General features: G+C 37.2%; 1 protein-coding gene across 3 annotated transcripts in view; it reads right to left on the minus strand.

Moving 5' to 3' along the window:
* The window catches only part of EXOC6B (exocyst complex component 6B), a 506,048-nt gene that overhangs the window by 307,396 nt on the left and 183,206 nt on the right, over window positions 1-15,446 (minus strand). For all 3 annotated transcript variants that reach the window (XM_054728545.1, XM_008147458.3, XM_054728546.1), the window contains one exon: window positions 5,160-5,336. In XM_054728545.1, the coding sequence (XP_054584520.1) occupies window positions 5,160-5,336 (177 nt within the window). The remainder of the gene's footprint in view (window positions 1-5,159; window positions 5,337-15,446) is intronic.

Consider the following 15,446-nt stretch of genomic DNA (forward strand, 5'->3'; position numbering starts at 1 on the left):
CACACAGCCATAATGCCTAACTAGAAACTATTATATAACTAGTGGCCTGATGCACGAAATTCGTGCAAGAGTAGGCCTTCTTTTCCCCGGCTGCCGGCACCGGCTTCCCTCTCACACCGGGACCTGGGCTTCCCTTGCAGCCCTGGCTTTGTCTGGAAGGTCATCCAGAAGGACGTCCAGTCTAATTAGCATATTATGCTTTTATTATTATAGATATTATTATAGATGGTAGTTATTGTGTGTCCCAAGTACTGTGAAAAGAGCTTTATACACATTATTACAGTCAATCCTCACAATAACCCTACCCTCAGTAGGTATTATGTCCTTCTTCTTACAAATCACCTTATGGGGTTCTTTGTATTTTACCTTCAAATATCTCAAAAATGATATTCTTGATGAATCTAGATCCATAAATATACTCTCGATCTAAAATATTTGCTAATTCTAAAATATTTTAAGTCCTATCTAGACATTTACAGAAGAGCAATTACATCTGCACATAGCACAGGATGACACAGAGATTCAAACCAAATTCCTGAAATCATATATATTTCCATTAAAAATCAATTGAATTAAGTCATGAATCAAAATGGTAAAATATCAGCAGTTTATATAGTTCAACTTTATATGAGATGCAAAAATAAAAATTAAAAAAAACCCTTACCTTAATCAAGGTGAACCTTTCATTAGCTTAGACAAAAATGAAGCACAGATAGTTTTATGGGGGAATACTTTTTCTGCAACACTTATCAGCAATCAAGAGGCTGACTCTTTCAATTGGTTCAACATGTGAGATGGTTTTTCATCCAAAATGACAATTTACTACTGTAACTTCATCCACAGTTCCTAGTTTTTCCATCTCTGACACAAACTTGATTTCAGATTAACAATATATTAACTACATGCTAACCATGTGCAAAGTTATATTCTAGATATTTGGGATTTCCTGCCATTTCATGGTCTCCTATTGATACCATTGTGATTAGCTAGGTATTAATAATAGGAAAGAAGCAAAGGGAAGGCCAGACATTATAGGCATGTTATTTGGGCAGCTTCACCAGGAAGCTGCAATTTCCCACACCCCAGGGAACCACTGGCCTACTCCCTGCAAAACACTGCGGGGAGGGACTGAACAAAGGGGAGATAGATGCATTCACTGTGAGATTGGGGTGGTATAGGGAAAACACCTGCCAGTCACCTGGGAACAGAGATCATTGGCCAGAATGGGTATGGCCACTGCCAGTGTGCAAAAATTTGGGAATACATAATCCCCTAAACAAAGGAGTTCACGCTCTCTTGGCACTCTTGTTGCTCCTGGTTCTCTTGTTACTCTTGTGGCTCTCTTATTCCTGCTTCTTTGCATTCGTCTATACCAGTGATGGTGAACCTATGTCATGCGTGTTAGCACTGACATGCGTAGCCATTTCTGATGACACACAGCCGCTGAGGCGGCCACATGCCGAGGATGAAACATTTGCTGCTCCTGAGGATGAAACATTTGTGAAATAATGTTTTTTCCTCAAAGTGACACACTACCCGAGTTATGCTCAGTTTTTTGGCGAAGTTTGACACACCAATCTCAAAAGGTTGCCCATCACTGGTCTATACGGTCCACAGCCATGTGGACCCTACAAGCAATGGACTAATGGACTGCAGTTGGGAACACAAGCTAAGTCAGCCTGATGCTGGCTGGAGTGTGCAAATATGGAATGGAAATTCAAGATACTGGCTCTGATTTTAGCCCTGCTAAAGGCAAAATGGAACTTCTTTCTTGGGACTCAGGAAAATGAAAGCTTGGAAACTCAGAGGTTTGACTCCACTGAAATAACGCTTTCTACAATATCACATCCTTCTATGTGAGTCTCAGAAAATTTCTTTTCTTGGGATATCGCAAGAAACCCACTCCTACTAACAACATTGGTAACACTATTAAGTATCATCAAGCTAAAGACATAGTAAATAACCTAAAAATATCATTTGACTCAAAGAATGATTTAAGTATACTTCCATTCAAAGCATAAGAAATGTTAAAAAGTTCTTCAGAGAATAAAAAAACCTAAAGTAGATTAAATCTAAATCAAAATTTCATAAACAATAATGGTAATCTATTTTAAGCAACCGATTTAGAAATTGAAATATAACTTTCTCTTCAAGTACTACATTCATTATTGGAAAAACTTTAAGCTATATTATTGAAGAATCAGTAGGAAACCCAAACCATGGGTTTGTTTTCTTTATGCATTAAAAATGCTTCTTTGTGTCCTCTATACACCTGCCACTCAAAGTGAACTCTGAGACCAGAAGCACCTCCTCACCTGGGAGCTTGTTAAAAATGCAGATTCTGAAACTCACCCACAACCTGAAGAATCAGAATCTGCAGTTTAATATGATTACAAGGTGATCCTATGCACATCGAAGTTCAAGAAGTACTGTCCCACAATATAGGTTCTTAACTTTGGCCTTAGGGTCAATATGAGTTTCATGAATCCCCTGAAATTCCACGCAGAAATTTTTGTAAATGAATATATGTACGTCTTACTGGGGAAAGACTCCATATATTTTTATCAAACTCTCAAAGTAATATATTACCCCAAGTAGATTAAGAACCACTGCCCTACAGGATTCTATGCCACAGTTTAAAAGTCAAAATATTTCGAAAACTATTTACGCTGCTCTCAATGAGGTCTGTTGAAGAATGACAAGAATGAAGGTCAGAACGTCACAGTGGGTCACGAAAGACCTTATCTGAAGAATTTATTCACACCATGCAAGAACTATGCCAAGAAACCAGTTTGGAGACATCTAAATAAATAATTCTCTACATGAGGTTTGAGATTAAGAATGTGCTCTTGAAGAAGATTCAAACTGAGAAGTAAATAAATATAAAGTAGACATTTTTTTAGAGATAGGATGCCATTAGATGACAGTGCAGGGCTGAATTCTTGTTTTAAGAGCTCAATCAGCAAATTTCTAATGTGAATTCTGTTTGATTTGGGATATGGGAGCATTTCAAGAAGTTAACTTCCAAGCACATTCTTCTAATACCTCCTTTATGAGGAACCCAAACACACTTTACTAGTCCCACCATCTTCATCTTCTCGGGACCTTAGGGGATAAAATGAAGAAGAAATATGGCACAAAAACTAAAAGGGACGTGCTCAGGATATTCTTGAGTTAATGATAAAGAATGGCTGCTTTCCAGAAGGTTCTCAGTGATATATGAGAACTGTGTATATATTTCAATCTTTTAACTTATCATCTAAGCATCTTTCAGGGTGTGTATTACCCCAGAGCATAGACTATGTCTAACTTCTGTTTCCTTAAGGCATAGTGCCTGATAGAATTTAATTTCCTTGACAGGCACCCAAAATGTAAATAAAAGGCATTAACTGGTCTTTCTTGAGACTGATTCTTTATTGTACTACTACTGTAACTTGTCATCAGTGATGAGCCTAATAACTGACAGTATGGTCTCCAGGGTAGATCTACATCCTACAGTACCAGTCATTCCAGGCAAGGAAATGCTAGAAAATATTCAGGGTATCAAGTCTTCTCTGCCCCTTTCTATTTCCATGGGTATTAGGCAACTACCTGATTCTTTCCTTAGCTCTATTTCTTAGAGCTATTAAAAGTTCTTGTTACCCAAGTACAATAGGGATTATGATAAAATTTTCACACATTGTTAACTATTAATGTACCTCATTTATACAATAAACATATCCTGATAAAGTATAAATTTTAAATGCAATTATTCACTTATATTGTGTCCTCTCAATAATGATAACTATATAAAAAATATAGTACTTTACACATATCATAGTCTCTCAGACATTCAATCAAATGTAAATGCTAATGTTTTGGATACATAATTAACTTGGTTATTTGCTTTTCAGCTCTAACAGTTTAAATGGTGGCTATTCAATTTTTGACATGAAAGAGGAATAATAATAATAATGACAGGGATACTGACATTAGTGATACTTAATAGACATGAGGAAAGAAGAGTACTGAAAAACAGGGAAGAAACTAACATTTACATAAATCAGCTTTTATAACAGGCACTTGTGCAAACCTATGGGGGCAGAGAATACTATCTTGACTTGATAGATGAAGACACTAAAGTTCCAACAGATTAAACAATTACCTAAGATTATGAAGTGAGACAGTAACAAGTTTTGGGAGAAGAGGAGCGTAAGGAGAGTAGTAAGGGTATAACAAAGGACAAGGAAGGGAACAAGGCAGTGAGCCCGTTTTATGTGGAGAAATAAAACAATTAAAAGGAGACAAGTACTTAAAGGCAAATAGGTTAACTGAGTATAGGAGTAAATGGTTCCTAGCACATGGCACTGAACATTTTAAAAGTAAATGAATGGGGTTTTTTGCTAATTTTTAAAAAATAAAATGATAGAGCCAGGATTTGTCTGACTCCAATGATCATGCTACAACCACCAGACCCACTGAGAAACTAATCCCATTATACAAATAAGTATTTACAAAAACATTTTAACAGGAAATCTCACGTCATGGGAGTTTTATTTTTAAAAACACATTAAATACACTTCCAACAACAAAGAAGGATATAAAAATATGTACTAGCTAAGCCACTTAATCTTATTCTTTACCTGAAAGTGATACAGATCTAATCTAAGAGGTTATGGATATGTCACAAAATTCCCAGATTCTCTATAATAGCTCATACATTTATTTCCTCCAGAAATGTATTCTCAACTTTATAATTTCAATCTGAACCATAACTCAAGGCAGAGAAATTCCTTTGTTCATTGCCCACTGTTAAAATACCATCTTTTATTGGTCTCCAGAGAACTTTTTCTAGTTTCAGTGGAGGCCATCTAGATCTCTTTCTCCAGGTCAGGTAAACTCTCCTCTTTCCTTAATGTAGTGCCTACCCAGTCACTGTACAATCAAAAAACCCTGAAACATAAAAAATGGACAAGTGCATTTAAAAATCTAAAGAATTAAAATCTAAGATATCTTAGTGCATCTTCATTTCCTTAAATTGGAACTTATTTGTATTTAAAATAATAATTAATTCCAGAATATCACAAAAGCTGTATTAAATGAATAGATTCTCCATCACATCTCAAACATACTGTATTTAAACCTAACAGTCTCACATCCCCAGTTCAAATGTTAGTTACCTCTTCTTCATCTTCTTCATCTTCAACATCCAGAATTCCTGAATCCTGTTCAGACTTGGGGCTAGTGCTTTCTATCTCCGTATCAAAAATTGTATATGCATCTTTCTTAGCTTTTCTCTTGCTACCTATTCTGGGTTGTTGCAAGACGATGTTATCCAGGTTTCTTTGTTGCTGGGCCTAGGACAGAGACATGCACACACACATTAAGAAAAAAGGGGGGAAAAAAGCAATTAAGCATTCAAAAAACTCATTTTCAACAAATTGGTATCATAAAGAAAACATAACAAAATACCTTAATACACAAAGTTTTAGTCCCAGAAATAAACCCAAACATATTAATGTATACATTTTTAACCCTGAAGTTACCCCTCTTGATTCATTTTCCCAGTTTCCATGGGGGGGAGGGGGGGGGCGTTGGAGAATAATCAGTCAATACAGTATTACCATCATACTTTTCAAATATACCCACTAAATCATCACAAAAATGAAATCTACCCATTCTCCTCTAAGTAGCCAAGAGATTAGTGCAAGATAAATGGCATGCTGGAACCATGTGGTGGGGGAAAGCACAAGGGACTCTTAAAAGCAGTTGTGTGGATGTAAGAGATCAACACAATTCTCCTGATTAAAAATAAAATATCTTAATAGAGTGATTCAAGCTAACTAATCCAACAGGATTTCATGACCTTAATCCGTGGAAACAAAGTTTTAAAGAATTTCTTCTGAACTCTTCGAGAAAAGGAAGTGTAATCCCCTCAACTTAATAAAATAGACTCAAATGATGGTGTGGTGTCAACAGACACAAAGAGGTGGGCAGCGTCACTTTCCAGGGTCAACAACAGAAGTATTACACCGGACGGCATTAGAGCTGCAAGTGACCTCAGTCCCCACTCAGGAGACTGAGGCCAGGAGACAAAGGATTCGATGGGGTCTAGTTAGCAATAAATCAGAATCTCAAAGTGTGATCTTCTAAATTCTGTATCAGTGATCTTCCCACTATTCCAACGGAGACTGAGGCCAGGAGACAAAGGATTCGATGGGGTCTAGTTAGCAATAAATCAGAATCTCAAAGTGTGATCTTCTAAATTCTGTATCAGTGATCTTCCCACTATTCCAACGGACCCTCAAAGCACGGCAACATGTTTCCCTAAAAAGGGGGTTCTGTGATCAAATAAATGGGAAACACTGCATATAGTGTAGCCTTCTTATAGACATACAATGTTTATTAACCAAGTAAAAATAGGGAGAAGTTCATTTTTAAAAACTTCTTTGATTTAACCCAGCATATTCCAAAATTATTTAATAATGGAAGTTTCCCTTTTTTAATAATACTTAATATCATCCTAAAATAAAAAGCCTAAGAATTTTGACAGAATATATATACTTTAATCAATATATGATATTTCTCCTCAGTGACAAATGGATATTAGTTCAGGAGAAAATCAGTTTCCAAATATTCTGAATGAGATTAAGGAATTCAAGAGAAATATTAAGTATAAGATGTTAGTCCAGGCACTGGTTAATAGGACAGAGAAAAACTTAAACTATGTGAGCTAGTTTCTGCCAAGAAAATGAAAAGAATCTACATTCCAGAGATTTGAATCAATGGACAAACTTGTTTCTCTACATAGCACTCATTGATATTTTGTTTTGACTTACATAAAAATGGTAACAAACTGAAGTAGAAAAGGCATTCAAAAACACTTAATTTGGGTTTGTACATAAAACATACATATCTTCCAAGCATTAAAATTAGATACAATATTCTTTCTTTTCCTCTCAAAAGTAAATTCTTCCCCCTTAACTTTTAATGCAAACCACACAAAAAGGGATCAAGGTCTCTGGGGAGGCACAAAGGAAGAAGAACTTCCTAAAGCTTTTATACTTTGAAAAGCAAGCCCTCAACTAGAGAGTGGCCACTTGTCCCCTAACTCCATTCTCTCCTCAGTAAGCAAATACCAAAAACTTTTTCATAAGTTGATCTTATTTTATTGAATCCTAAGTTAATTATTTTTCTATCACAATCAATAAAATAGTACCAGTGTATCAAAAGTAATCAAGAGAAGCCACACTTAATGTTAAATCTCCTATGACCTGTTCTTTTTAGATGGTATGTATCTGGTTTTCACATCAATTTGGAAGAACACAAATTAAGATAGCAAACCCTATGTTGGAAATGAAAGCATTTCAAGTACTATTCCAAAGCTCCATCGAACCTGGGGTCTCTGTTAGCATTATCAAGGCTTCTCTGGTGTGTAAAACAAAGCAGTCAGGGCAGAGCTGCTAAGCAGGAATCGGCCAGATTAGAAACACTGCATCACAGGTAGAACAATGAAATAAATTCTCAGATGTTACCCATTATGGCTGCAAATGAAAATTACCAGCTATTCAGAATGTATGTATGGGACTGGCAAGAGTGGAGAAGAGTAAATATAGATATCAATGTATAAATACATACATATATATTAAAATAAAAAGCCCTTGGGGGTGGGGGGAGATGGTAAATACCCTTCAGAGCTCTCTTCTAACACTCTAAGCTATATCACCAGGACCATTTATTCTGTCCCTCCAGAGACAACCTTTATAATCATGAGCCAAAGAAGCAGCTGCCTTCTGCCACGTGGGCTGAAGTGGAGGCAGGAGGATACAAAGCATACAAGTAGCAGTTAGACCTTAGAAAGCATTTAGGCATTTTCTTTTTCTTAGTTGTTCATTATTTTTTTGAATAATTTTTACACATTTAATCACCTCTTCCTTAAGGTTCCCTCATACACACTCTTCTCTGGTTTCCTAATATGTAGAAATTAAGCAAGGTTTGTTCCTCAATCCCTCTTCTCTTACCACTCTTTCCACGTTCCCAAGATCAAATAGCACATCTCCAGCTTCCTGTTATTACCGGGTGCTCTACCATCACCTCCATTCCCACATACCTAAAATGGAACTCATCACCTTCTCGTTATAATTCCCCTGCCTACTACAGCCAGGCTCTTCCTAAATCACATCATTCATCACACCAAGTAAACATGGGAGAAATTCGGGGGACGGGGGGGAGGAGGAGATTTAAACAAGTACTACAAATTCAAACCCCACATCCGTCACTTAGACTCCGCATAATGGAAGTTGAACCTAATTTTCCAATGTATTTCTCCAACATGAATCTTCCACTTGAATCAGACTCTACCTCATAATATACTAGGTATATTTCCACTTCTGTATCTCTACTAAATGACCTCTTTCTGCCTGACTCTAACCTTTCCTTCAAAACCCAACTAAATTATATTGACTTTAGAAAGCTTCCTCTCATTGCCCTAATTCAGGGTGCTTTCTCTCTGTATTCCTGTTTTCAGTCAAACATATATTGAAGGTCTATTTGGTACCAGGCATTGTACTAGACACTGAGTATAGAAAGAAAAAGAGTCTCCGACTCATGAACCTCACATCAAACTATTATGGAAAGCAGATTATGCAATAAGTATAACAGAAATAATGCAGAGGATAGTGGGTGAATAAAGAACATAATCAGCTGCTTGGAGGGGTCTCAGGAAAGACTTCACAGAGGAACAGGTAGCATGCTCTTAAAAGATAAATATAATTTTTCCAAAGATAGTTAAGTAGAAAGGGTGACCATTCCAGAAAAAGGAAACAGCATGAGAAAGGACCATGTGTGGCTGAAACCGGTTTGGCTCAGTGGACAGAGCGTCAGCCTGCGGACTGAAAGGTCCCAGGTTCGATTCCGGTCAAGGGCATGTACCTTGGTTGCGGGCACATCCCCAGTGGGGAGTGTGCAGGAGGCGGCTGATCAATGTTTCTCTCTCATCGATGTTTCTAACTCTCTCTCTCCCTTCCTCTCTGTAAAAAATCAATAAAATATAATTTTAAAAAAAGGACCATGTGTGAAATAATAACATTATCCACCCAAGGAATAAGTAATTTTGTATAGGAACATAGTTTATAAAGAACTCACACATAAAGAAGTCATATAAAGCAGTTTCAACATTAGCTAATAGGCAATGAAGAAACAATGAAAGAGTATAAGCAAGGGAATTACTTTATTATTTTTTTAAAATATATTTTATTGGTTTTTTACAGAGAGGAAGGGAAAGGGATAGAGAGTTAGAAACATCCATGAGAGAGAAACATTGATCAGCTGCCTCCTGCACACCCCCTACTGGGGATGTGCCCGCAACCAAGGTACATGCCCTTGACCAGAATCGAATCTGGGATGCTCTATCCACTGAGCCAAACTGGCCAGGGCAAGGGAATTACTTTAAAGCAAGGATCAGCTTTACAATTCAGGCAAATCCTCTAGGATCATAGGAGTGCTCAACTGGGAGAAGATAGGGACTAGAAACAAGAAAATTAATATAGATCACTATAATAGTCCAATAACAATGATGAGGACTTAAATTAAGGCATCAGCAGATATATAACAGGTAGAAGCACCAGCATTTACTAATTTGATTGTAGTACATAAAAAATAGGAAGGAAATAAGAATAACTCTAAGTATTCTGGCCTTGATGACTAGATGGTGGGATCATTCCAAACAGTGGGAACCATGGGAATAGTAAGTTGAGAGCAGGATGGAGAAGAGTTCAGTAAACCTGCCAGATAGCCAGGTAAACAAATGATATTACCACACTTCAGTACGTGATTCTTCTTTCTTTGAGTCTAGGAAACACCACTTATCATTCTTAGAATCCACAAAGCCCAGATTCAGTGACACATATACACTAAATTTGGATAAATGATTACTATATAAAGGCAATAGATAACAAAGGAAATCTATGAGCGAATAAAACCCCAATAAAAGAGAGGGCTATCTGCAAAAGACAGGGTTTGTATGTTCTCCTACCTATTAGAAGAGGGAGAAAACCCAAAAACCCATAAGAATTACCTAATCTGAACTATTATCCTAAAAATGTTGCTATTAATAGTTTACAACTCTCAAAGAGTGTCTATGAGGCATTATATATATACATATATACACATATAATAATTATAATACTACATATATATGGGTGTGTGTGTGTGTGTGTGTGTGTGTGTGTGTGTGTGTGTAAGTAATTAAATAAAGTTTTATTGTGAACTACAACCTCCAAGGGTGCCTAGCAATAAGTCTCGGAGTTAAAATTATGTGAATCAAAAACTGAAGGGTCCTGTCTTTATCAACCCAATACTGACCTCTAGTGGGCTTAAGGAACATACGCAGGTGACCTTTAGAATCAAACTAATTGAGAATGGTTGGAGACTGACATAATTACATGGACTTTAATAACAGGGTGCTATAACAAAAAACCAACACACACACAAAAAACAAAAACCTTCTTGGAGTAAGACAGGTCTTTAAATCTAAGCTCTGAAACTTATTAATCCTATAATGTTGGGCAATGTCTTCACTTCTCTAGCCAACATTCCCATCTATTAAAAAAAAAAAGGTTAACAAAATGTATCTTAGAACTGCCACAAGAATTAAATGAGATAATATAAGTAAAGAATCTTAAATTAATAGATAAGACAAAAAAAAACACTAAAAATTTTAAGCTCTACTTGTCTTCCCTCTGAAAATGAGAGAGAAATCTGTTTTACTTTCTACTGTGGAAGCCTCTGAGATATAAAAAATATTTAGGTATTAATCACTGCTGGCATGTAATATTACTGCACATTGCCATTCAATTTTGCATTAGTACAACATTTCAGGCATTAGACACCTCTTGTGCTCCACTTCTGATCCTCTCAGCCTCGCCTCTTACTCAAGCTAGAGCATCAGTAAGTAGTTCTGGGAAGCTTGGAAGTGTCCCATAATGTAACCTGAAACCAGCTCTAACACTCCACACCTCCAGCTTCCTTCCCTGGGGCTTTGCTGTTAATACCACAGTGTAGAATCCCACAAGAACTCTTAGCACTCAAGATTGTCAGCCCAGAAGTAAGGCAACCATTGACCAAGATAAATGCATTGTGTCCATCCCCTCACTCATTCCATATGGCTTCTTAGAAGGTCCCAAGAACCAAGGAACCAAACTAGCATTGTACTTACTCCACAAACTTCTCTTTTCACTCCTCCTGATCCTTGAACTACTGTTCCATAGATCACTCACATCTCAACCCCTCAGGTTCCCTCAGAGAAACCTAGGCTAAAATAACACCCCATATAACAAAGCGGTGAAGCAGGATTATGGCCCTTGTTTTGTGTCTGAAGCCCAAAGAGTAGCTCTGAAAATAACTGGCACGATCAAGAAATAATGACTCTACAATTGCTCTTCAATCATAAGAATTGCAAAAGAGCTGCAATTTCAAAACAGGGTTTCTATCAAAATCTCCCCTTAGTAATAATCAGTTATTTTGGTGAATGATTTCTGTGCATATATAAAGATTTCTCTTTTTGCTTCTCTGTATTTTCTATTTATCTGCAATCTGAATTTATAATGATGCCAGAATAGAATTACACTAAATAAAAATTTGTAATCTTTTGCACAAAAAATATTCTATAAATATATTTCTCAACAAATAAAAACATTTATAACATTGCATTGCAATTCAAAGAACAAATGTTTACTTAAACACAGTCTACCACAGGACATTTGTATTCAATATTTTGTTACTTAATAATGCAAAGACTATCTCCAGAGATAAAATTTTGTGCATGTCCTTAATTGTCTTATTAGAGAAATTCCTACAAATAGAAAACCTAGATCAAATAGTAAATGTTGCAAAATCAATAAACTTCCCTCCAGAAAAGCTATGCCACTTCATAGTAGCACATAAAAGTGTATGAATGCTTATTTCCTAGCCCCTAAGCACCACTAGGCATTACTTCTCTTTACTATTGAATGTAAAGGTTTCTAAACATGACAGCAAAAGAAGAAACAATAATATAACATATTTAATTTGCCTATGTTCATTATGGATAGATACTGGGTAATCTATCCATGAATCTGAAAATTTGCATCTTTCAGATAAGGACAATATTCTTATATTACTGCTTGGATAATTTTCTCCCTTTGTATAGAATTCTTAATTGGTACTGAATTCTATAGTTCTTTCTAATGATCTTTGTGCACCGAGCCTCTAGTCAAATATAAAAGAAGGAAAGAGAGGTTGCTTTTTTTAATACAATGTGATAAAGGAGAGTCTCTTTCATGGTGGCATTTGTGTTTCAGACCTTAGTGCCTATTTATTTCATTGGTAGGGGCTTAAGGAAAGAGAGACAAATACATGCAGCCAATCCTTTAATCCTGAGTTGTCACACAGATTTTAAACTATTATAAACATTATAAGATATTCTAATAACTGTAAAATCAATGTCCACCATGTTAGTCATATTTCAATAATTTCTTACTCATTTTCAAATACATTTTTTAGAATACTAGCTACCTGAAGGTAGAAGGATTGTGATAAGTTTTGCTGAATGGCTAGAACATTAACAGGTCACTTAAAATCATTTGTGTATGATTCTAAAACAGGATGGTTTATGAATAAACTCAATGTCAAGATAATCCTTAACACTATATCTGAGAATAGCATTAACACTTCTCCACAAATTTTTACCACATATCATGTTGTGTTTTACATTCATTATTATTGTCAATCTTTGTGTGGTGATAAAAATGACTCCAAAATATAGGTAAAGTTGGGAGGAAAAATAGTCAAGGATAGCTATTAACCTCAGAGTAGGACTCTCCTAGGTGTCCTAATATTTCATGTTTTAACATAGTCATCCAGGAAAGATAAGGCCTATATAAGCAAGGCTTTCTCCAAGGATTACCCATCCCACCTGAAAAGGACCAGAAAAAGTTACAATTTTAACTATGTCAATATTTCAACCAAACCAATAGTTTCAACTGTAACTATGGTAGCAACAAAATGCTAAATTAACATCCTGCTTCTCTGCTTTCATTGTTGCAAAGGATAAAATTATACAAAAAAAAAAAAAAAAGACTTTTTTATAACCCCCCCCCCCCTTTTTTTTCAGGAGACAACTGCTAAAATTGAGAGGAAGAGAAACTAGGCATATATCCACCCACCAACTACATATTCTGTGGTCAGGCTTAACAATTCACATAACTTTTAAATTATTCCTCTCAGTCAACTCAACATAAATGAAATCTAAAATACAAACACCTAATAAATGTGTTACTAGTTAGCATAGTCATTGTATATCACCAAACTAGATAATAAGCTATTATTCTCCATGTCCTTCCATTTCTGCTATATAAAACAAGCTTAAGGAGAAATATCTATAATAATAAAAGCATAATATGTTAATTAAACCGGACGACCTTCTGGACGAAGACAGGGCTGAGAGGGAAGCCCTGGTCCCGGTGCTGGAGGGAAGCCGGTGCCAGCAGCCAGGGGAAGGAAAGCCTACTCTTGCACGAATTTCGTGCATCCGGCCTCTAGTCTTCCTATAATATCCTATTTATAAAACTTACAATCAAAACCCAAGTGAGAAAAACAAACACCTAAGAAAGAATACAATGAAGAACTATAGTGGTAGAAAATAAAATTAATAGCATCTTTAGATCTATTCCAGAACAGCAAGAATCCTACCTAATAATAGACAAATATGCAAATTGACCATACCTCTGACACACCCACAAGCCACGTCCACCATCCAATCAGAGCAAGTATGCAAATTAACCCAAACCAAGATGGCTACAGCCACAGAGAGCAAGGTTTCCTAGGTAACAGAGGAAGCCAAGCTTTCCGCCTGCCCTTGCCAGGCCTAAGCCTCCACTCAAGCTACAAAGTTTCAATTATAGAAAGTAAACAAATTCAAACAAATGGTGGCAGGATGGAGCTTGAGAGAGCAGGCCAGGGTTGCCGCCGGCAACAGGGGAAGCAAAGCTTTCCACACACCCTGGCCGGGCCCACCCGCTTAAGACAACAAAGTTTCAATTATAACCCCAACAGAAATGGCTGCCGGCCTCAGAGGGAACCCCAGGCTTGGCTCTGCTCCAGGCTATAAAGTTTCAATTGTAGAAGGAAAATAAATTCCAGATACCAGGGCCTGCGCTTGGGTTGCCAGGGGGCGTGGCCAGCCTGCAAACCACCACAGGCTCCTTGGTCAGGCCGCCCCAGGCCCCAAGGGAACCCCCACCTGATCTGGGACACCCTTCAGGGCAAACCAGCTGGCCCCCACCCCTGTACCAGGCCTATATCCTATTTAATAAAAGAGTACTATGCAGATTGATCATCACTGCAACACACAATATAGCTGCCCCCATGTAGTCAAAGATCCTGCCCCCATGTGGACACAAGATGGCCACCACAAGATGGCCAGCAGGAGAGGGCAGTTGAGAAGGACCAGGCCTGCAAAGGAGGGAAGTTGGAGGTGATCAACCCTGCAGGAGAGGGCAGTTAGGGGTGACCAGGCTGGCAGAGGGAAGTTGAGGGCAAACAGGCTGGCAGCAGAGTGGTTAGGGGGTGATCAGGCTGGCAGGCAGAAGTGGTTAGAGACAATCAGGAAGGCAGGCAGGCAAGCAGTTGGGAGCCAGCAGTCTTGGATTGTGAGAGCGATGTCCGACTGTCGGACATCCCTCGAGGGGTCCCAGATTGGAGAGGGTACAGGCTGGGCTGAGGGACAACCCCCCTCCGTGCACGAATTTCGTGCACCGGGCCTCTAGTTATTCAATAATAATTATATTGATTCACTCTTTTGGCAAAATTTAAATTCTAATAAATCAATCTTTATCCACTGTCTTCCTTCTAGGAAACTAGATGTCTTGCCTTTACCCACACCTTTAAATTTGGGAATGCAATCCTAATAAAAGCCAGAGTCTCAAGAGCTCTCAGAAGCAGAGGAGATACCCATCTTTCCAAAATGTCTCAGGTACAAGTTAGTCATGTAAAGCAAATATTGTTATTATATTTCTTCAAACTCTTCCAAACTCTATTATATTTGTTTAAATGTAGATGAGTGCAGGAGGGGAGTCAAGAGTGGTAGGAAGTAGGAGGAGAAAAATAATGGTAGGTAAATTTTTTAAATAAAATATCACTAATAATGGACTCCAAAGGGCGGCAAATGCTTCCTATTCTAACATTATATTGACAATTCCAATCTAGTACGATACCTCCTTTCAAATGTACCACTGGGTCTTCTAGGTGCAGTAAAATATCATAAGAAAAGGAATCCAGTTAGGCCCCAGTTTGGAAATGAAATTTTTTTCTGACAGATTTCTTCATAAGGAAGTTAAAATTTTAAAAATTGCTATGACAAAACAATTAAAAAATGTGATGGAAAAAATAGTACTGGACAAAGAATCTTGAGGTGTAAATTGTAGTTCCAA

The sequence above is a fragment of the Eptesicus fuscus genome, chromosome 16 (genome assembly GCF_027574615.1).
Source record: "Eptesicus fuscus isolate TK198812 chromosome 16, DD_ASM_mEF_20220401, whole genome shotgun sequence".
Classification (NCBI taxonomy): domain Eukaryota; kingdom Metazoa; phylum Chordata; class Mammalia; order Chiroptera; family Vespertilionidae; genus Eptesicus; species Eptesicus fuscus.